This window comes from Malus sylvestris, chromosome 7 (assembly GCF_916048215.2).
Source record: "Malus sylvestris chromosome 7, drMalSylv7.2, whole genome shotgun sequence".
NCBI lineage: Eukaryota > Viridiplantae > Streptophyta > Magnoliopsida > Rosales > Rosaceae > Malus > Malus sylvestris.
Window position 1 is genome coordinate 14,763,385 of NC_062266.1, and position 25,477 is coordinate 14,788,861.

Sequence of the window (25,477 nt, forward strand, 5' to 3'; positions counted from 1 at the left end):
TCATCTCTCAAGGATTGTAGTATTTACTTGCATACTTCCACTAATGCCATTGCATTCACAATATCTTGATTTTTCTTTTGCAATGCTTGTGATAACTCATTTGTAACTCCCAATATGAGTCTCATAAAAAAAAGGTGTAACACAAAATCAAAAGTGTGTATGTTATGGAATAACTGACTTGTTTCATCGAAATTGTCTTGATTTGTATCATCTTTAATCCATTCAAGCACCTCCACCACGGCTTTAAACATGACAATAATACTAACTATAGTAACATAATGTGATTTTCAACGTGTATCACAAGGACGCATGAGACTACTCTCTTGATTTAACCCTCTACCCATTCCAAGATCACCAATATCAAGAGCTTTCTTAATTTGTTCTTATTGTTTCTCTCTAAATGCATCACGACGCTTACATGATGATCCAATAGTATTGACCAAAATACTAGCATTGTTGAAGAAAATGGTGACACCCTCAATTCCCTTTGTAACAGCTACAAGAGCTAGTTGAAGTTGGTGTGCAAAACAATGAACATAAAATGCTTGAGGATACTTGTTCAAAATCTTTGTTTTAAGGCCATTTAGCTCATGTTTCATATTACTAGCTTTATCATAGCCCTGTCCTTGTAACTTAGACATACTCAAATGTGTTGTAGCAAAGAATCTCTCAATAGCCTCTTCAAGCGAGCTACTAGTTGTAGAGGAGACATGTTGCACACCCAAAAACGTTTCAATTGCTTCTCCTTTTTTGTTCACATAACGCAATACCACCGCTATTTGCTGTTTAGTTGAAGAATCACGTGATCCATCAACCAAAAGAGAAAAAAATTCACCTTCCATATCTTTAGTGATTGCATTTATAGTTTCAATGGCACAAGCACAGACAAGATCTTTTTGAATATCGGAAGATGTATACTTAAGATTCTTGGGAGCATTCTCAAACACAAACTTCCTAACTGGCTTATTATGCTTGGAAAGAAATTGGTTAAGCTCCAAATAATTACCTCTATTGCTTGATTTCAACGATTCTTCATGACCACGAAAAGGCAAACCTTTTCCCAACAACCATCTTGTGCACTCAAGTGAGGCACTCAAGAAAGTATGATAATTATTGCGAGCTTCATTGGTTTGCTTAATCACAAATGTTTCAATGTGTTGTTTTTGTGTCATCAAATCTCTAGCTTGTCGTACAACTTTATTATGAAGACTTCCAACACCTCCCTCATGGGCTCGAAGATTTTTGGGTCCTTTCCTCCAATTTGTAAACCCTTTCTCAGTGAAGACATCACTTCTAGTGCCACCCATTTGATCGAAATCACATTTGAAAAGATAGCAATAACAACAAAATGCAGCATCTTTTGATATACTATACTCCAACCACTTAAACCTATCAAACCAACCGGTGATAAAACATCTTTTGTTGATAACTTTTCTTGGCATAATGTGGTCTCTAGGTTGACAAGGATCATTTTGGAGATAGTGTCTACGAATTGCTTCACAATAATTAGGTGGATAATCAAGCATTCAATGTCTATATCCAGGGTCTGCATGAAGATTAGCCAATATTTCATCCAACTCAGTGGGCTCACTTTGTTGTGAACTACTTGGAATATTCGAAGGAGGACTTCTTAGAATATTTGAAAGAGGAAGAGGAGGACTACTTGGAATATTTGAAGGAGAATGACTACCCGAAATGTTTGAAGGAGGATTTAAGCATTGTTTCTTATAATATCGTTCCATTACGTAACTGTAAAATGGAAAGAAAAAAAATTCTTAGACTCTTAATCCTAGAGTAGACTATACTAATATTCATAATAACCCAACCAACAATTCAATTAATCAATACCAATAAGCATATAAATTATTCAATAAATAAAAAATTCATTCAACTAATCATATGAATACAACTAATCAAAAATTCAAATTTTAATTTTCACCCTAAAAAATAATTTCATAATTTCATATCAATCAATAATCATAGAATCATATCAATAATCAATAACCAATAACCATATTATGCATTACCATATGATTCTATACTAATTAAACAAAATTTGTATTAAATAATTAATTAGGGTTAGAGATTACAAATTTAAGAATTAAAAAATTTACCTTTGAAATTGAAGGCTAGAAGTCGGCTTAGCGGTTGGAGTGGCTGGTGTTGGTAGCAAAAAACCAACAGAAATCAGCCAATAGGGAATTATTTTCCGTTCCGTTGGGGTTGGGCATTGGCTGCAGGCTTAGGCTGCTGGGATTTTGGGAGCAGCTTTGCTCTCTCTCTATCTCTGATTGGTGAAGGGAGAAATTTGGAATGGTAAAGCACGACACGCGAGCTAACCGAGTGAAGGAACCGGGGACATACCACGCGCTCCCCCCAATACATATAAATTTGTTTTTGTTTTTTTCAAACATTGAAACAGATATGAGACATGGAAGGGCCTGACTTGAAATTTTTTTAATTTTTTTTTACCAGGACCAAGATGACGTCGTTTTGGCCTGGATTTAAAAAGAAAAAAAAGTACCCAGTTTGTTGCTGCACGCAGCAGAACCAGCTCATCGGAGCCAAAACAGACATGGAGAGGTTGGGTTTTTCGGTGAGGGGAAGGGCGAAACCTCGGCTTCAGTTGTGTTTTCCAGAGAGGGGAGGGGTCACCACTCCTCGTCCTTATGTGGCTTCGCCACTGTAAGTAGGCATATATTAGGAAAACCTAACCTTCAAAATATGCATGTATATATTATAAGTAATTGAGAGAACTATATAGGATTGTTAAGGTGATGGCGGATCCCTAGTGCTTTTTTAATTTGATTTCTCCAATACTGTTTCCTTTTTCTTCATCTTTAATATTGCAGCTTAGTTTACTTTTATCAATTAAATTCGTTTTTAATTTAAGTAGGTTACAAAATCAATCATCTCAACTTTCTGCTTTACAACAATTAATTGGAATTTGATTTGCTTTGATTTATTTAACAATCCCTGTGGAGAACGACCTTGCGAGATCCGTTTACACTACAATAACCATGTCATTCTTGCAAGTATTATAGGAGTTTTTAGCCCGTTTTTGTGTATTGTAAAATCCCTATCAGTCATTAGGCCACTTTCAAAGGATTTTTTCGACCAACTCCATCCTTATCTCGGCCTCACTTTGGTATAGATCTATTCCCTGCATTAACTAGTTCACTTAGGTCTTTGAATCATCAATTTTGGTTGAGATTTGAGCTCGTTTAGAGCTCTGGAAGTTGGACCAAAAACCTGTAAAATTGCAAGAACTTGTTAGGAAGGTGAGTACAGTTGTACTTGTAGATGCGTAGGCGCGAGTGGGGGAGTCAACATGGTGGCGTGTCCGGCATGTGGTTGCCAATACAACCACCTTGTGGCGGTGCATGGAGGAACCTAAGGTCCTTCATTAGGTTTCTCGACGTGCCGAACCCGGATCCGCCATCCGTTATTCGAAATTCGACAATTTTGAAATAGTTCCTTTATTAGCCGTACTTTGTACAAAAAACGCGTTTATACGTTAGTACGTTATATATTTACATAAATGATTTTGTTTCTAGGGGAAACACATTGCAAGGACTCTCGATGCTACAAGGCAGGTTTGACTCGACGACATGATTTTTGAGTGGGCATTTCTTTGATATATACATATATATATATATATATATATATATATATTTAGTTTCCATATATACACCTAATCATGAACTTTCTTTATGACTGCCATAATTAAATTAACGTTTATGGTAAATGACGTAATGATGAGAACTAGTAAGTCGTTATAAACTGTACGGGATGCTTTAGCTAAATTTCAGATTATGAATAATGTGATGATGTCTAGAATTATCGAATCACTATGGCATGACTATATTTATGTTATCTGCTCATCGTTTGCTGCACCAGTGTTAGTACTCGCCTAGGCCAGGGCCAGTTTTTCACGTGAATGTGCACATCACACCATAAGCTCATATGTGCTGCGTATAACACCAGTCTTCATGTGATTGTAGTACTAGAGCTATATATTGTTACACCCAGTCTTGTTCGTGCCAAAATACCCCTGCATGAACTAGTGTGTCAGCATGTGTCGATGAGCACTCGATATGCTATGTTTATTTATGTGAGAATATGTGTTTATAGATGTCATGCTTCTATTTGGTAAAATTTTGTGAAGTATTGCATTCTTGAGATACTGCTAGATCTGGTAAGTATTTTCATACTGTACTTAGTATCTATATTTTGGAAACTATACTTGTTTTACAGCGACGAGTTATTATGTTTTCGAAAAGGTTTTTACAAATCTTTGTTTTTAGGCCCACTCATCCTTGTTTTTCACCTTTCCAGGTATTAGTAGTTGAGCTTTCGTGTCGACGAGAATTCTTGAAAAATCTTAGTATAGATGGCTACCTTTGATGGTATAATTCTTATCTTACCTTACTGTACTTTACTTATGCTTTGACATCACGTGTGAAATGGGTTCATTCCTGCTCACAAGCGCACTCTTAAAATTAGGCACTTTTAGGTTTAAATTTACTCACATATTCCAATACACTACACTTTATGGCTTTGTCACCTTCCAGGTGTTGGCCAGCATAACTTAATTCAGAGTCTAAGTGGACGTTACGGGTCAGGGTGTGTCAGTTTGATATCATAGCATAAGTTTGGGCAGTATTGCATTCATCACCCGCGTGATGTAAGCATTCTCGGTTCCTAAACCTAATTGTCAAATCTTGCCACCTCGTCGAATACGAAAAACATGTTGGGTTTTCTTGAGTTTTGCGCGGATTAGGCTACTTATTGACATTCTAGAAAAATTGTTTTGGCGACCGCCCTTAGACTTAAACAAAGAAACTTGCTGCCAAGGAAAAATTCCAATTTGGAATGAATTGATGGCCTTGATGCAGGGCTAATGTAGTTTTATACCACCTATTAGAATTCCTACGAAGTTTTAGTTTTTGTCAAAATTTCTAGAAATGTCCCGACTGAGAATGTGGTGCTAAAGGGGTAGCACTCGAAGGAATAACATATAGGGGACAATCACTTTTGGTCCTTGATAGCACTAATTTCCTCAAACGCACTAGTTAAAATTATGGATCTTCAGGAGGAAGATCGAATCTTTTTAGACATGTTCTGAAGTAAGTTATTAGCAATTTCTTTTTTCTGGCCTTAGGACATTCCCACCAACACTAGTCTCAAATTTCCTTTCGATGTTGTACTCGTCATTTCGATGAGTATAGGCCGATGAGTATGAGTTTTATACCTATAGTCAGTAGAAATCCTAGAAGTAGTAAGTATTTTCCCTAAAATTAATGAAACGACTTCCTAAGACCAATTCTTTACCAATCATTCGAAACCATCCACCCGAGCAGGCTTAATCAGCCTACGGTGGCGCTACTAATTGACGATATTGTCCAATATCCAGAAGCTGTCAACTAGTATTCAAGCGGTATGATTTCTGATACCGGACATAGGTACTAGTATCTTAGAGTGATACCTTTATGCCAGAACGCCGATTCACAATTTCAGGGTAACAAACAATATTAAAAACATCAAAAGTATCATATGTGCATTAATTAGTAGCGCGATAGATAGACTGATTAACAGTGATTACCGGAGCAAAAGAAATTTAAATCGTGGAAACTTAGAAACAAGCCTTTTAGAAGGACAATAAACTCGCAGTTGTTTTAACCATATTTTCCCACTTAGGTAACTAAAACCACTTTGATCAGCCATCTTTCTAATCACTTCCACAAGCAAATATTAGTTTGAAGCACAAATTGAATATTAAGAAAGTTGTGAAGACCTATTACGATATGGCGTAGTGAAAGGAAGTAGTATGGTATGTTTCGAGGACATACTTTTGGCCACATTCCTAAAAAAAGTTTAACTGGGATATCACCAAATGGTGAAGTGAAGTACACTATGGACTCACTTCCTCGTAGTACACCAATTTTCCTTGTGTTTTTCGAACAACCCCTACATCATTGAGAGAACATAGTTACGAAAGCTTATTGATTAGGAATTTATTCAACCAAACACCTTAAGTAAGGAACCTCGAACCTATTTGCGAAGGTGAAAGACCGAACCTTAGGGTCGTACCTAGAATTTGGCAACCCAATCGGGGTGACATTTAAAAATGTCACTTATGTTTCCCAACAGTTAGAACCGTATGAAATGAACCACCTTACTCATGACTTAAAGTCAACAATTACCATCTTGACTTGAAAATTGGATGACATTTCTCTGTGGAGAAACATGTCCAGAACCTCTACCAACCTTAGATTTCTCAAATACATCTTCATTGAGATAAACTAAATGTTTTATAATGTCGATGGGGATATCAAATCCACGTCTACGATTGCACTATTGTGTATCACCCCGGTTATGTAAGCGTAATCACTATTTACCACAGTAAAAGACATATCTACCCTTAAATATTTCCAGCCTTTTCTATCCCATTCCAGTTGGAGTTCACAAGCATCGACTTGACGTTATTTTTAAATCATCAAGAAATAATTTGAGTGGTTATAGTCATTTCCTGTATCCAAATGCAACTGAGGAATATCACCATAAGCTCTCGGTATGAGGTATCATATACTTGTGGAGATTATGGTGATGCTTTAGTGATTATCGACCGACCTGACAAGCTAATCCACTTTCCAGTGCTCCATAGGGACTACATTTTGACCACTTGGTAAAATTATTCATTGTTGAATTTATTGGATTTTCTGATGTTTTGATCAGTATCTACTCTGACTGTAATTCCATATTCACCTCATTGTGCTGGAAGGGATTTCAGTCAATCTTGGGTACGTGTCCGCCTTACTACACCTTGTATTATTCTTGAAATAGACAAACCTTTTAAAAGAATTGCCCAAATATTGAAATCTAGTTCTGATCATTAATTCTTCAAACACCCAACAAATACTCTGCTAAACGAATCTTTATCGTTGGTGATTGAATATTCCAGAAGCTACCATTGTAGTGAGGTGTTATACGTTTAATCTAGTTATTTTGTATTCTAGATTGATGAACTTGATTTGACTTTCAAATTCTTGATTGTTCTTTTAGTCTTCTCGACACAGTTTTTTCACTAAATTTGAGAGAAATTCATAACGAATCTACTTGCTGAGGCATATATGAATTACAATGTTCGGTTGCATAGGGTACATGACATTACTGTATCTCACTGTGATGCACGTTTCGCTTCCAAAGTCTTGGGAAGTATACTTGAAGGTCATGTGTATTAAGTTTTGTCACATACCACATTTCACCCTCAGACTAACAGTCCGTCTGAATGAAGTATCCAGACCTTAGAGAACATATTACTTTTGTATGTTTTACAGTTTTAGCCAATTATGTTAGACACTTATCTCTGCTTATGTTGCGTACGATGATATTTATTATTCTGGTTTGGCTATGGTACTATTTGAGCCGTGGTATAGAGATTCTACGCACAGTACATGATTGATAGATAAGTATTGTGAATATGTATTTGAATAATCAAGATTACAATTTAGGAAATTGTGTGCTATTTGCGTTGTCACTCGAGAGGGTAGCACGTGAGGGTGGTCGAGGAGCTAATAAGATGATTTATGTATTTCCCAATGAGGGGCAAGATGGTAATATTGCACCCTCGGGAATTTGTTATATATCAGGACAACAATGAGTTGTCGGTATTGCGGGCTGCAGACCGTAATATCAATAACTTATTTGTTGGGTTCGTGAAGTAAGTAGACAATTAGGTCGTCTACGTTAGTATTTTTACCTACTTATTTATTTAGTTATTTATTTATTGTTGGGCGTGACCCAAAGATACTACACATTTATTCTCGGAGTACGTGACGCTACGAGTGCGTAGGTGAAAATTTTCTATGTTCAGTTGGATTTCAGTACAACTATTTTAAACTTTTCATGATATTATATATGTCTTTTTTACAACATGTTATTATGTATATATTTTTGATCTTATGCTTTTCTAAAGGTATTATATTACAATATGGTGCTAAAGGAGAAGGAAAGAATGAGTTTGGGAGCATGAAAGAATAATCATTGCACTCTGATTGCGACATAATGTCATTCTCTTTTATGCAACTGCTCTAACTTGATATCTTTTTTATATTTTTTTTTTGCTGTCTTTTCACTATTTTTGTTTAACAAATGATTTCAAATTTTGGAGACAAATTTTTTTTAAGGTGGGTAGATTCTGACAACCCATCCCTAATTTTATGATTTTATTAATCTTAGAGGCAAGGATGTCAACTTTCATTGACTAGTGTATTGTGAGACATATGAAATATTCTTTTAGCATATCCTCGTAGTGCTCGCCATTACAAACGCATGGGCGCAAGTGGAATCGAATTCGGAGTTACGATAAAAATTTTACGAAACTACAAACATGAAGGGCGATTTGGTAAATTCATACTTAAAGAGATTTTCTTTCTGTTTTGTCTTTTATGGGATTGGAGTGTCAGCCGAGTGGGACCCACAACCCACTCTTTTCCCTCACTCCCGTGTTTCCTTCTCTCGGGACTAACTTTCATTTATTGTTTTTTCAAATCCCTCCTCACATTACATCACCATTCATAGATTGCTAACTCATCTTTCTTTCCCTCTAACCCTCTCAGCTCTTTCCTCTTTTCTCCCTTATTCTCTGTTTTGCAGAAACCATCAAAACGCAACCGCTCACCCATTCCAACGAGACCCTTTATCACATAATCACCATTGCCGACAGTCATGATACTCCCTCATTCTTTCATCATCTATCTCTCTCGTCTCTCTCTGCCTTAGCTGGCATACAGATGCAACAGCGCATCACCATCTAATGAACCCAAGTCCTACGTGTTTTCGATTTTCCGACCAAGGGCAAGCCTTAAGAGCCCTCAAACTCAAATCTTATTGTATTTGAACTCCTGATAAGGCCTTTAACCTTCAAAATACGATTTGGTAGTGTTTAGGTGCAGATACATCTCGGGGGAAATTTTCCAAGAAATTTTGGAAGCTTGAACCATGGTCATTAGGCCATTTTCACAAGATTTTTTTCGGCAAACTTTGACCTTATCTCGGCCTCGCTCCAGTATAGATCTATTCCTTGCATTTCCTACTTCATTTAGGTATTTGAATCATCAATTTTGGTTGAGATGTGAGCTTGTTTGGAGCTATGGAAATTGGACCAAAAACCTACAAAACTGCAGGAACTCGTGAGGAAGGCGAGTACAATTGTACTCGCAGTGCATGGGTGTGTATGGGTGAGTCAGCAGGGTGGCGCATGCGGCACATGGCTGCTAGTGCAGCCACCTTGTGGCGGTGCATAGCAGCACGTGCGGTGGCGTGTAGAGGAACCTGAGGTCCCTCCTTAGGTTTCTCGATATGCCTAACCCTAATCCGCCCTCCTTTTTTTGAAATTTGACCGTTTTAAAATAGTTCCTTTATTAGACGTACTTTGTGCGAAAAACACGTTTATTCGTCAGTACGTTATATAGTTACGTAAATGGTTTCATTCTAGGTGAAACGCATCGTAAGGACTTTCGATGCTACCAGGCGGGTTCGACTCGATGACATGATTTGTGAGTGGGTCTTTCTTTGATATATATACATATATATTATTAGTTTCCATATATACACCTAATAATGAACTTCTGCCATAATTAAATTAATGTTTATGGTGAATGACATAATGATGAGAATTAGTAAGTCATTATAAACCGTATGGGATGCTTTAGCTAAATTTACGACTATGAATAATCGAATCACTATTGCATGACTATATTTATGTTATCTGCTTATCATTTTCTGCATTGGTGTTAGTAATCGCCTGGGCTAGGGTCAGTCTTTCACGTGTATGTGCATATCACACCGTACGCTCACTTTGGATCCATTGTAGGTCTCAGTCCTATCCTAGATTGCTATAGGCAATTAGGACTCGTATATGTTGCGCATAACACTAGTCTTCGCGTGATTGTAGTACTAGAGCGTATATGTTGTTACACCCAATCCTGTTCGTGCTAGAATACCTCTGCATGAACTCGTGTGTCAGCATGTGTTGATGAGCACTCGATATGCTATGTTTATTTATGTGAGAATATGTGTTGACAGACGTCATGTTTTGTTTTTGTAAAAGTTTGTGAAGTATTGCATTCTTGAGATACTGTTGGATCTGGTAAGAATTTTCATACTATTGTATGTATATTTTGGAAACTATACTTGTTTTACGACAATGGGTTATTATGTTTTTGAAAAGGATTTTACAAAGCTTTGTTTTTAGGCCCACTCACACTTGTTTTTCGCCCCTGTAGGTATTAGTAGCGGAGTTTTCGTGTCGACGAGAATTCTTGGCAAATCTCGGTATAGGTGGCTACCTTTGATGATATAATTCTTATCCTACCTTAATGTACTTTACTTATGCTCTGACATCATGTGTGAAATTGGTTCATTCTCGCTCACAAGCGCACTTTTAAAATTAGGCATTTTTAGGTTTAAATTTATTCACATATTCCACTACACTACACTTTATGGCTTCGTCACCTTCCAGGTGTCGGACAATATATCTCGATTCGGAGTCCAAGTGGACATTACGAGTTGGGGTATGTCATGGAGGGTAACTGAATAAATATTCAGTGGATGATTTTGGATTGTAAGGGGAGGTTTGATTGTAATTGATCATCGGTTATGATGGTCTTACTGAGGTTTTGTAAGGATCATATGGTGTAACTAAGGCTGACTGATAGTTTGGTCGGAAATTTCCTTCGGTAGAACCTAAGGGAGTGAAATGGTTTACTGAACTACTGGCTGAGTATGGTACAAAACTTGACTCTTGCTTGACTGATTCTCTTTTGATAGGGTTGAGAGAGGAGGGAATAGTCCTTTGATTAGGATTTCGTGCCGATATATTTTCCATATAAAAGCGCTCTTGTTAGGAAATCGAACAATTTGAGCTGGATTCCAGACTTCTGAATGGAATCGAACAATTTGTTTAAGAGCGCCAAGATGAGTTGACTGTTTAATAATACCTCAGTAACCAATATCAGAGGCATCAGTTTCAACAATTTTGAATGAATTGATTGTAGGAATTCCAAGACAAGGTAATGTCTTGACATGAGACTTAATATGTTTGACTATGGAAGTGTGAGTAGAAAACCAACATTAGGGGTTAGTCTTGAGCCTATCAAATAATGTTTGCATTGTTCTCTTAATTTTGCAACATAATTTAATGATCTTAGAAATCTCTGGAGTTAGGTTTTGTCAGTGATTTCATCTGGGAATTTATCTGCAATATGGATGACTTTGTCTATAGGTTGGATTATTGATTGATGGATGCTGTATCCTAAGAATCTTATGTTGGTTTGAAACAATTTTATTTTTGTAGATGAAACAACTAATCTGTTTGACTTCATTATTTTGGTGAACATATTTAAATGTTTCATATTTAAGAACGTTTTGTGAACAATATGGTTTACCCCTTATTGCCCCTTCTAGTAAAATGAAGAGAATATAAAGATATCCCAATAAACAAATAAAAGGTATCACAAGTATGACAAGTGCAACGAAATTTTTTTTTTAACACCAATAAACGCTATGAAAAAAGCAAACCTAACAAAAATTGGAAGAAAAAATCATTAAAAAAAAATTATTCCAAAGACCAAAACAAAGTTAATGGTTACAAATATGGTAAGTTTGGCCATCATGCAAACAAGTGTAGAGTCAAGAAGACAATTAATTAGTTAAAAATTGTAGACATGTAAATTTTGTTGCATACAAATGATGCATCATAAAGCTTCACTCGGCATATGACTCATCACAAATGGACAAGTCATCAATGACATGTGGCGCAAATCAAGCAAAGGAAGTAGAAAACTTCCCCAAAAACTCGGCAAACAAGGGAGAATCACTTTTAAATTTGGCAAGGGATCAAAATACTCTCAAAACTGGAAAGAAAGTTAAGGCATCTTCATAAACAAGCAAGAATTGAAGATTGCTCACAAAATAGGCAATAAGGCCTCATAATTTTGGCCAAGGGAGTAAAGTGGCTGAAATTAAGACACACAACATCCCTAAAGTCTCCCATGAACAAATTAGGACATAAATCAAAGCCAAATCCACCCAAAGGCAAGCCTTGAGAAGCCTATAAATACAAGGTCCTCCCATAAGCATAAGGGTCGAAAATTTCTACATTCAGAAGAACCTCTGCCAAATCTTTAAAGGCTAATATGCTGCCAAAGCTCTCTTCGAAGAAAGCACAACCAAAACTGAAGATTTTATTCGACCAAAGTCGAAGCATTCCCTTGAAGAATTAACAAGCACTCATGCCGATTCCTTCAAGACTTTGTTGCAAGCTCAAAACTTGTAACGATCTTCATTTCAAGATCAAGTCGCCAAGACTCTTGAATTAACAAAATTCTACATCAACACTCCCTTTGCCACAACCCTAAACCTGAGGTGAAGACCATCCACGCTTTGTTTCAAGCTCAAAACTTGAAGCAATCGTTTAATCGCTCATCCGGGATCAAGTCATCGTGACCTTTGGATCAATTATCTATGCATCTATATCAAGTTTAAAGATTGAATAAGAGGAAAATTGTAAACCGTGATTGTAACCTACAAATTCAAATCAATACAAATGTACTTTGTACATGTGTTCTCATTTCATTTGGTATAGAACTTTCGTGTTTACAAATTTGGCATGCTTGGTGGGACATCTTTGCCTCTCATCTTTGTCTTCAAATCCACAAAAAAACAAATGGCACCAAGAAAGGATCAAGCTGCTTTCGCTACCAACGCGTAGAACAAAGGCATCCTTGCCGCAAATGGTGGCACTTTGGGCGTCACAACCTAAAGCAAGGCAAAAGATCTCTCTGCTGTCCCTTCCACCCCTACATCAACTCTGCCGAAGGAGCAAGAGCACCCAAGGCACAAACTTGTGATCTAAAGGAATAATTTGTGAAAACAAGTTCATTTGAGCAACATCTATGCATGCAATTAACAATTAAAGACGGAATCATGCTTGTATGCACTAAAAAACAAAACGTTACCCATGAAATTCAAGGCCTAGTAGTTGTGGTGAACCAAGACTCAACTTAAATCTTAAAGAAAAGAGTTAAGAAACTTTTATACCTTTGAAGCACCTCTTTGTTTAGCAAAGGATATTCACCCATGTGTGGGTCTTCTTTCCTTAGTCTCCTTGCTCCTTGGCTCCATGGATGTGGATGGAGGAACCTTGCTTCTTGGCTCCAAGACTTCTTGGATATGGATGAAGGAATGGATTCTCCAAGTTCCCAAGAAAGGGAACCTTTAAGTTTCCACACCAAGGAGAGCATTGAGGAAAAGATGAGTGACCTAGGAAAAAATGGATGCTAGTCCATTCTTCCTAGGATGGCAAGCCTCCTAAGAGAAGAGAGAGCCTTTTGTGTTTTTCTCTTTTCTTTCTAGAAAACCTTTATGAGGGAATGGGTTATAATTTCTTTTCTATAGCCACTTACATTGAGTGGCATAGTTGAAATTAAAACCAATTCTGCTTCACACTCTCTATGGCCGGCCATGTGGGTTCGTTGGGGTTTCTTGCCCTTTGTGTTTTCAAGTTGTCATACAACTTGAGTTATTGGACTTGACATTTGAAGCCCATTATTGGAATTGACATTCGAAGCCCATTGGGCCTTGAGGTCTAAAACTAACTCGAGGTCTAAAACGAACTTATTTGTTTGATTAATTAACATATTAATTAATCCAAGCCATAAATAATTAAACCATTTAATTAACCTTACTCAGCTCCATTGTTTCTTCAATCCCTACCTTACAGGTGTATGATCCATTAGGTTCCTTTTAGTAAGATAGTGAGCGATTAGAACTCTTCAAATCGATTGTGAATTGAAACTTACTTTTCAATTCTTCCTTTAGTGATTATACACCTTTAGGGCTTCCATAAACCATGAGTGACACCTAGCAGTATGTCATGGCTACCCAAGCTAATCAGAAGATGTGGAGATCTTATTCAGTTTGGGATTACAATGCAATACAGTATTTCTCTAATACAATACTTTTGACCACATTGTTTGATTTGATAGTGTATTCATGTCTACTATCTAATATGATTCTCTTACTTATATGATTACTTTGAATGTGATTTGGAACGAATTAATCTCATTTATACTTTGGCCAAAGATCTTAATCATATCATATATTATTCTCCTTCAAACTATTTGAAGGTTAGAGATCCCTTGTTATGCATTCACTTGCCTCCATGGCTAAGTGGCTTAACCCCAACTATGCCGTGGACATCTTTTGACGGAGTGACTTTGACATAGTCAAAGATCAAGGGCCTAACCATAAGACAACTATGATGCCTTAGGTCAAAAGACTACTTTGCATTATCCCAACCATGAGTATAAGAACTCCTTGTTGATCGTGTTCAATGGACTCATTCTCTATTGAGCACCTACATTCTTGTCTTGGTGTCAGTGACACCATTGACTCGAGACTAGTCACTTTCTCTAAGAAAAGACATAACACCTACTGATCTTAACTGACTGTCAATGCCCAATTGGCAATTCTATGATGAGGAACATTTAGGATATGTATACGAAAGAGAATGGTCTCATGAATCTAAATTCTTTAGATCACATTCTCTCAATTACGTATTCCTTGGACTTATCATTTAAGCATATACCATTTATATGAGAAGGCTTTAAAAAATAATCTTTGCCCTTTATATTAAAATAGATTAGTTTAGCGTGTGAAATGTCCATAAAGTATCATCATATAATTGGCTTTAGGGCACATTTCCAACAATCTCCCAGTTGCAGTAGAGCCAATCAGCTTGGACATCAGTGATGATACCTCTTCTGAATTCATTTAAAAAATGGATGAGTAGTAGGCCTAGACAATGGATATCTATATGTTATCCATAGAAGCAACCTTGAGAATAACAACATCACCATTATACATGATTCTCATGAAGGAAAAATTTTGTCCTAGCTAAGAACAAGTAAGAACATTTGAATACATATGCAAACTATTAACACTTTAAAGTAGGCATGCATTAAAAAACAATTCATAAAACCCATGACTTTCAAAGCCTAGTATATGGTGAACCAAAAGACTCTTTAACAACATTAAAGAGAAGTAAAGATTTAGAGTTTCTTTACCCTTGAAGCTCATCCTTGTTTACACAAGGGATTCACCCAAGTGGAGGGCCTTCAAGTCACCTCCTAGCTCCTTGGATATTGCTTGTGATTTCCTTCTCCTTTTGTGCTCCTTTGGACTTTGTGGATGTAAGGAAAGGATCTCCAAAACACCAAAAGTTTGGTGTCTCTAAGTCTCCACACCAAGGGTTAAGTGTGAAGATGAAATGGATGACTTAGGGAAGAAGAGATTGCTAGATTAATCTCTCTAAGTGGCCGGCCTCTTTGTAGAGAGAAAGAGAGAAAATGTTTCACCTCTTTGCCTCAAAGAAAACCCTAATGAGAAAATAGCTATAAAGTTGCTTTTATAACACTTTTCTTTGGTGAGTGGCAAACTTGCAATTAAGCAAACTTTCACCATCTCCTCACCATGGACGGCCTATATGTTGTGATTGGGCTTATTGCCCATTTTGTTTTAGTTGTCATACAACTTAAACATAATGGGCCTTATGGACCAAAACACTTTTGGGCCCCGAAACCCAAAACCAACTTAAAAGCCCAATATGAACCTTTCGTATAATTAATTAACTAATTAATTAATCTTGACCATTCTTCAATTAAACCATTTAATTGCATATCCATTTCATTTAATTTCTTCACTATCGCCCTTACTCGGTGTACGATCCATTAGGTTCCAATTAGCGAGGTAGTGGGCAATTGTTACTCTTAACGATCGATTGTGAATTGAAACCACATTTCAATTCTCCCTTTATGATTAGTGTTTGCTAGTCATTAGGGCTTCCACAAACCATGAGTGACACCTAGCAGTATGTCATGGTTACCCAAGCTAAGTAGAATTGGTTGGAGAACCTATCCAGTTACAACTACAATGCAATATGGTCATTCTCTAATACAATACTCTTAATCACATTGTTTAAGTGATAGTTTGTTGCATGTCTATTATCCAATGTGATACTTTTCTATATGATTCCTTTGAATATGAATTGGAACAAACTTCCTAGGTCATATTCATTTGCTTTGGCCAAAGACTTACGAATCATATCTTAGAGTATTCTCCTTCCACCATGGAAGGTTAGAGATCCCTTGTTGTGCATTCATATGCCTACATGAATAGATAGCTTGACCCCAACAATGCCGTGGACACTCCAATGGAATGCCGTTGACATGATCAAAGATCAAGGACGTAACCATTAGACATCTATGATGCCTCAGGTCAAAGGACTACTTTGCATATTGCAACTTTCGAGTTCTTACATGACATGTATGTTCGAACTCTCTTTCGATCATTGTTCAGTGTACTCGATTACTCTTTCGAGCACCTATGTGTTTGTCTTAGTGTCCAACACCAAATGACTTGAGACTAGTCATACTCAAGCTTGAGTCAACATAACACATACTAACCTTAGCGGATTGTCAATACTTCCAACAATCTCCCACTTGCACTCAAAGCCATCCTCCCATGTATCTAATACCCATCTTTTCCATATGACGGTCAAGCTGGATTTGAGACATTGGCTTTGTCAGTGGATCTACTACGTTATCGGCTGAAACAACTTTGAAGATGTTGACTTTCCCCTCGGCAGCATATCTTCTAATGATATTAAAGCGCCTGTCAAAATGCTTGTTCTTTTGATGTGCCCTGGGTTCCTTGGCTTGAGCTATTGCCCCACTATTATCACAGTACAAAGTTACTGGTGATGTAATGGTTGGAACCACCCCAAGTTCAGTGATGAACTTCTTCATCCAGAATGCTTCTTTGCCGGCTTCAGCTGCAGCGACATATTCAGCCTCTGTTGTGGAATCAGCAATTACACTCTGTTTCTTGCTCTTCCAACTGACAGCCCCACCATTCAGAGTGAATACATATCCGGAGTTGGAACTTCTATCATCGACGTCAGATTGGAAATCTGCGTCTGTATAGGCTTCCACTCGCAACTCTGCTGCTCCTCCATATACGAGGAACATGTCCTTAGTTCTTCTTAAGTACTTAAGGACCGTCTTGACAGATGCCCAGTGTTCTGGTCCTGGGTTAGATTGATATCGACCAGAAATGCTCACAGCATATGCGATATCAGGCCTTGTGCATATCATGGCATACATGAGACTCCCTATGGCGGAAGCATAAGGAATCATATTCATTTGCCGTATCTCTTCATGAGTCTTAGGTTCCATGGACTTAGAAAGGTATTCCATGTCTCATAGGAAGAAAACCTTTCTTAGATTGTTCCATCTGGAACCTACTTAGCACCTTATCAATGTACATAGATTAGGATAATCCAATTAATTTTCTGGATCTATCACGATAGAGCTTTATCCCAAGTACATAAGATGCATCTCCTAAATCTTTCATGTGGAAGGTTTTGGACAACCACACTTTTACAGAAGAAAGTATTGCAGTGTCATTCCCGAATAGTAATATGTCATCTACATATAACACTAGGAATACTACTGCTTCCCCAACGACCTTTTGATAAACACAATTGTCGTCTTCGTTTTGAGTAAAACCAAACGTTTTGATTTCAGTGTCGAAACGAATGTTCCAGCTCCTGGAGGCTTGCTTAAGTCCATAAATGGACATTTGAAGCTTGCATACCTTAGTCTTTTCAGACTTGGACATGAAACCTTCGGGTTGAGTCATATAAAGCTCTTCCTCTAGGTAGCCGTTCAAAAAGGCCGTCTTCACGTCCATTTGCCATATCTCATAATCATGGTACGCAGCTATAGCAAGCAAAATCCGAATGGACTTAATCATGGCTACAGGAGAGAAGGTTTCTTCATAGTCAATCCCTTCTCGTTGCCTGTAACCCTTGGCTACGAGCCTAGCCTTATAAGTCTCCACGTTCCCATCAACGCCTATCTTCCTCTTGAAGACCCATTTGTTTCCAACAGGTACTATACCTTCTAGAGGGTCTACAAGAGTTCAGACCTAATTTTGATACATGGAATCCATCTCGGATTTCATGGCCTCTTGCCATCTCTTCGAATCAATGTCGAACATTGCTTCAGTGTAGTCCCTAGGGTCCTCCTTTGTGTCATTGTCACCTAGAAGGTGCAATTCCGCAAAGTCATTGTCTAAGCCATACCTCTTAGGTGGCTTACTAACCCGTTCAGATCTACGTGGAGCTAGGGGTTCAGGAACAGGGTTGTCAACTTGTCGAGTGCTTGTTTGTGGTTCATTATTAATCTCATTAATTTCCATCTGTTTGCTTATAGTTCCTTTGAGAACAAATTCGTCCTCTAGAAACTTAGCAGTTCTGGCGACAAAGACTTTCTGGTCGTTAAGATGGTAGAACTCATATCCCATAGTTTCTCTAGGATATCCCATAAAATAGCATCTTACTGATCTCGCTTCAAGCTTAGTAGCTTCAAGCTTCTTGACATATGCTTCACAACCCCAAATCTTAATGTGATTAAGACTTGGCTTTCTTCCATGCCATATCTTATAGGGCGTTTGTGAAACTGACTTGGAAGGTACTCTATTAAGCAAGTAAGCTGCTGTATATAGAGCATATCCCCAGAATGTTACTGGTAGATCAGCAGAACTCATCATAGAACGAACCATGTTCATCAAGGTTCGATTTCTCCTTTCAGAAACTCCATTAAGTTGTGGAGTTCCTGGTGGAGTCCACTGTGATATTATTCCACACTCTTTGAGATAATCTAGGAATTCATTACTCAGATATTCACCCCCTCGATCCGATCTTAGGATCTTTATCTGTTTCCCAGTTTGCTTCTCAACTTCATTATTGAATTCTTTGAACCTTTCAAAAGATTCTGACTTGTACTTCATAAGATACATATAGCCAAACCGAGAGTGATCGTCGGTGAATGTGATATAGTAGGAGAAGGCTCCTCTCGACGTAGTAGACATAGGTCCACATACGTCAGTGTGGATTAACCCTAGAATTTCAGTGGCACACTCTCTTTTTCCAGTAAATGGAGATTTGGTCATTTTTCCTTTCAAGCAACACTCACAAGTACCCATCTGGTCATTACCTAATGGGTAGATATATCCGTCTTTCGACATCTTGTGAATCTTATCAAGGTTCACATGTCCAAGTTTAAGATGCCACATCTTTTCTTGGCTAACTTCTTCTCTAGCCCTTTTGGGTTTTGAGGTATTCCTGCTTGCAATACAGTGCATCCCACTATTCGTCTCTAGGTGAAAAAGTCCCTCTATCATATTACCATTAGAGATAATACGACCGTTCAAGTATAAAGTGCAACTCATTTTGTCAAACAATACTGAGTGCCCATCTCGTAAAATCTTAGAGATGGAAATCAAATTCTTTATACATGAAGGAAAATATAAACAATTTTTAAGTTCCAGGACTTCCCCAGAGGGTAGGTTAAGCATGTAGGTGCCTATTGCTTTTGCCGAGATTTTAGTGTCGTTCCCAACTCGCACAATCATCTCCCCATTGCTTAGTGACCTGCTCCCTGCTAGTCCCTGCATCGTATTACAGATATGTTGACTAGCACCTGAATCAAATATCCAGGAACTGGAGCTTACTGTAAAAGAACTCTCTATGACAGAAATAGTCTCTTCAAAAGTTCATGTCATGAGGCTTGCAATGCGCACCCTGTATTTCTTCTTCCAACGTTCATCCTTTCCACAATAAAAGCATGTTCCTTTGGATTTCTTTGCCTTCTTCTTATGCAACCTTTTCCTTGTGATTGCATTCTCACTCCCACTGTCTCTTTTGAAACCTTTTTCAAATTTACAGCACATGTCAATCATCTCATTTAAAGCATGATCGAATCTATTCACTTTATAGTTTACAATAAACTTAGTGAAATCATCTGAGAGAGATGCAAGGAAAAAGTCTTGGGCCATTTTCCCATCGATGGAAGTTCCTAAACTTTTAAGATCTTTAAATATCTTTTCCATCTTTTGTCCATGTTCATGGACCGATGTCCCCTTTGCCATTTTGGCATTCATTAGACTACAAACATTTTAGAATCGTACACTACTAGTCTCAATGTCATGCATCTTATGCAAACTTTCAACCATGGCACAAGAAGTGTCCATGTGCTTATGTAGCTTCATAAGTTCCTCACTAAGTGAAGTGAGGATTAAGCATTTGGCTTGTAAATCATCATCATAATGTCTAACATAATTTTGACACTCCTCCTTTGAAGCTAGTTTCGTAGGAGGTACATGAGGAGGGGATTGCTTAAGCACATACAATATGTCTTTCACCTTTGAGACATTCTCAATGTGGCGATACCAAGCAAGGAAACGTTGGCCCTTAAGGCCCATTTTGTCAAGTATAATGGTGGGTATAATTTTAGGCATGTCGTTAACTACATAACATAACAGAAATCGTATTAGATTGTTTGTTTAAAACTATTTGATTGGGTCTTTGAATCAAATAGTACCACCCACTATTTTTGGCAAATTCCACATCCCTCAATGGAATTCGAGAGTTATATTGAACTCTTAGCGGGGTATGGGAGACTCACCATTACCAAGCCCACCTCACGATGATACGATGTTGGCTAGCAAAAATAATGATGAGAGAATAACGCTTTATTCATTTACAACTTTTATAATTACCCATCCATTTGGCCTCTAGAGAATGTTGCCTCACGATGATACGATGTCGGCTCCATTGCACTTAGTTAAGTTATTCCCACCATGCTTAGTTTGTGAAGGGGTTCAAGAATAGCCTCACGATGATACGATGTCGGCTATCCTCGTTGCCTACACTCACCTCATCATATGTTTATGGACTCCTCCTGGATGTAAGCACATACTTTGTACTTCCCCATGATAGGGTGAAGCCGGTGCATGAGTCACAAACGCTTGGAGCCCACCACGGTGAAGGCCTACGAAGAGATATTCTAAACATCTCTCGCTTATCAATTTAATATTTGTTTTGAGGGAGTAGTGTTGGGCTACATCAAAATCATTTTAATCTTATTAAAAGAACTTGGGCCTATCACAACCATTGGTCCAAGTTTAATATGAATTAGTAGTTTATAATACTCCCACTATTTCGAAGAAATAAGTGAGACTATATGGAACTACTAACGAATGCATTGCATCCTCATATGGACTATATAGTCATATTAGGTTTTAGGATGATTATGAACCGTTTGATTTGATCCAACACGAGCCTTGTGTTGGACCTTGGGTTTAAGGTAGATAGTTGTTGATTTTAGTTACGCGTTTAATCCAATTAAACCGTTATTTCCTATTGGGCGTTAGACCCAACTATTCCAATTTGCATACATATAAACAAAAAGGAATACATGAAATAATAATAAGGGCTTATGCCTTTTTACAACACAAATGATGGACTTATGTCCATTTACAACAAATTGAATTAATCAAATTACATTCAAATCTACACTACCAAACCCAAACATTCATAATGTAAAGCGGCCAATCACATAGCTCAATTATCGAGGCCTTTGGTTCATAATCACCCTTTTCTTAATCAATCACATTAACTAAGAAAACAACTTTAAACAATTGGTTTTTGGATCCATAGAATTGATTTAAATGGAACTAAATGAAATGAAAATCCAATTCTCATTTAGGAGACAAAACCATTTTGTTCTCATCTTATTTGGGCCATAAGGAAACTATGACCACAACAATTGGGCAACAATGCAAATACAAAAACTTTTGGGGTCACTTTGTAAAAACACAAAAGTCCACAACTTCATGTAATTACAACTAGAACCCAAAATTTTAATAATGTAAAAACATCATTAAAGGATCAAAACAATTTGTCCTTTAGAGTTTTTGGGCCTTAACGTAAAAACGTAAACTTTTGGGCCAAAATGAAAATACACAAAAGTATCAAAACTTTATGTAATTGCACAAAAGACCCCAAAAGTACCCCCACTAGGGGGTGGCTGGCCATTTGAGAAGAAATGAAAAATTTTCTAAAAAGTTTTTGCAATTGATGGTTTGTAAGAAAATGTTTTGTAAAACATTAAAGAGTTTTGTCAAACATTAAAGCCAATATTAATGCTTCACCAATAACCATCACCCATCAAAATTAAACCAAAACTTTATGAAAAACATAAAACTTTTGAATCAAAACTTCAAAACTTTTTGTTCTTGGCAAGAACTTCAAGAACATTGAAGAATACTCATGAAAACTCATAATAGCTCCATGAATGTTTTCACTCACCAAAACTCAATTTTTCACCACTCAAAAGAGGGCTAATATCCTAGGGTACTTAGGGGTTCCAAAAGTCACTTTAAAACCATTTTAACAAGACAAACATGAACCCAAAAAATCACCCTTTGGATTTGGCCGAATTTCCCAAAATACATGGCACCAAATTTTAGTTCCAATATTCATGCTTAAATGAAATACATCTACAACATTTGAGATGCTAAATTTTCTAGCAAAATTTATATATTCAAAAGCAAGAACAAAGCTTGTAACATTTACAACATTTAAATCACAAAATATGAAAGTCACAAAACCCAAAAGGATTCACCATAAACTAGGCCTAGGCTCTGATACCACTTGAAGGAAAAATTTTGTCCTAGCTAAGAACAAGTAAGAACATTTGAATACATATGCAAACTATTAACACTTTAAAGTAGGCATGCATTAAAAAACAATTCATAAAACCCATGACTTTCAAAGCCTAGTATATGGTGAACCAAAAGACTCTTTAACAACATTAAAGAGAAGTAAAGATTTAGAGTTTCTTTACCCTTGAAGCTCATCCTTGTTTACACAAGGGATTCACCCAAGTGGAGGGCCTTCAAGTCACCTCCTAGCTCCTTGGATATTGCTTGTGATTTCCTTCTCCTTTTGTGCTCCTTTGGACTTTGTGGATGTAAGGAAAGGATCTCCAAAACACCAAAAGTTTGGTGTCTCTAAGTCTCCACACCAAGGGTTAAGTGTGAAGATGAAATGGATGACTTAGGGAAGAAGAGATTGCTAGATTAATCTCCCTAAGTGACCGGCCTCTTTGTAGAGAGAAAGAGAGAAAATGTTTCACATCTTTGCCTCAAAGAAAACCCTAATGAGAAAATAGCTATAAAGTTGCTTTTATAACACTTTTCTTTGGTGAGTGGCAAACTTGCAATTAAGCAAACTTTCACCATCTCCTCACCATGGCCGGCCTATATGTTGTGATTGGGCTTATTGCCCATTTTGTTTTAGTTGTCATACAACTTAAACATAATGGGCCTTATGGACCAAAACACTTTTGGGCCCCGAAACCCAAAACCAACTTAAAAGCCCAATACGAACCTTTCGTATAATTAATTAACTAATTAATTAATCTTGACCATTCTTCAATTAAACCATTTAATTGCATATCCATTTCATTCAATTTCTTCACTATCGCCCTTAATCGGTGTACGATCCATTAGGTTCCAATTAGCGAGGTAGTGGGCGATTGTTACTCTTAACGATCGATTGTGAATTGAAACCACATTTCAATTTTCCCTTTATGATTAGTGTTTGCTAGTCATTAGGGCTTCCACAAACCATGAGTGACACCTAGCAGTATGTCATGGTTACCCAAGCTAAGTAGAATTGGTTGGATAACCTATCCAATTACAACTACAATGCAATACGGTCATTCTCTAATACAATACTCTTAATCACATTGTTTAAGTGATAGTTTGTTTCATGTCTACTATCCAATGTGATACTTTTCTATATGATTCCTTTGAATATGAATTGGAACAAACTTCCTAAGTCATATTCATTTGCTTTGGCCAAAGACTTACGAATCATATCTTAGAGTATTCTCCTTCCACCATGGAAGGTTAGAGATCCCTTGTTGTGCATTCATATGCCTACATGACTAGATAGCTTGACCTCAACAATGCCGTGGACACTCCGATGGAATGCCGTTGACATGATCAAAGATCAAGGATGTAACCATTAGACATCTATGATGCCTCGGGTCAAAGGACTACTTTGCATATTGCAACTTTCGAGTTCTTACATGACATGTATGTTCGAACTCTCTTTCGATCATTGTTCAGTGTACTCGATTACTCTTTCGAGCACCTATGTGTTTGTCTTAGTGTCCAACACCAAATGACTTGATACTAGTCATACTCAAGCTTGAGTCGACATAACACATACTAACCTTAGCGGATTGTCAATACCCAATTGGCAATCCTATGGCTAGGAACGTTTTAGGAACGAACATAAGAGAATGGTCTCGATAATCTAACTCACTTAGATCACTTGTCTCTTAGATCAAATACATCCCTTGGATTCCCTTATTACTTGAACACATGATACAATAAATAGTGATCAACAATAAGCTTTGCCCTTCATTAAACATATAAAAGTTTAATACATTAAGTATTCCAAAAAGCTATTACATCAAATGAGTGGCTTTGTGGGCATACTTCCAACATCTCAATCATGTGGTTTAGTCTCTGATTTGAGTTCGGATCTTGATGAGACCTTGATTCCCTTGCTTGAACTATCGCCCCATTAGTGTCGTAGCGTTGGTACATTAGAGACACTTTCTGGTTGGAACCGAATAGAGAGTTCATAAATGAACTTTCCCATCCAAACATCATTGTTGTAAGCTTCTATATGGTTATATATTTTGCATGCATGATGGAACACACTAAAGTCATTACTTTATAACGTTTACACCTAAATATCTCTTTAGTCATAATAAAGAGATATACAATTATCTCTTCATTCATATTGAAGAGACATCCAATGATGGATACGATAGTAGATTCATAATCTAATACATTTACGCTTCCATTGCGTTACTCTAATTCTTCCTCATTCTTGAGGATTCTATCCTTTAGTATTTCTTAAATACTTAAGGACTCACTTGACAGTTGCCATGGTTCTGATCCTGGGTTTGCACTGATATCATCTTTTACCGATCTTGGTACAACTCATATCAACGTTTTTCATACAATATGAAATACATAAATCACCTTTATGCGTATGCATAAAGGATTCTATTTACGCATTATGCTTCTTTGGGAGTCAAAAGGGTACATTCCCTTTTAGAAGAGTAATTTCCTAGTCTGATTGGAATTGTCCTTTCATTTGAAGTTTATCATTCGAGAAACTTCCTATCGTCTATCAATAGGGATTGAGATAATCCAATTATATCTTGAAATCTATCATTATAGATTTCTATCCCATGTATATAGACTATGTCTCCCATATACATTCTATCATTATAGAATGTTTAAAGTCATAACTTTAACGAAGAAGAATTCCTTTCATTTCCAAAATTAATATATCATATATATGTTCAAATATAGGAATATGATTAACTCCCACTAATCTTTTGTAAACCTAGTAAACAAAAGATTCATTTACATCTTTATGAGAAATCAAAGGATTTTATCTTTCTCTCATAAGACG

General features: G+C 37.1%; 1 protein-coding gene across 1 annotated transcript; it reads right to left on the minus strand.

The window, feature by feature from the left end:
- Window positions 1–383: 383 nt before the first annotated feature.
- On the minus strand, window positions 384–1,307 carry LOC126630124 (uncharacterized). Its single transcript, XM_050300269.1, has one exon. It carries the CDS (start codon window positions 1,305–1,307, stop codon window positions 384–386), a length of 924 nt encoding a protein of 307 aa, XP_050156226.1.
- Between the last annotated feature and the right edge of the window lie 24,170 nt (window positions 1,308–25,477).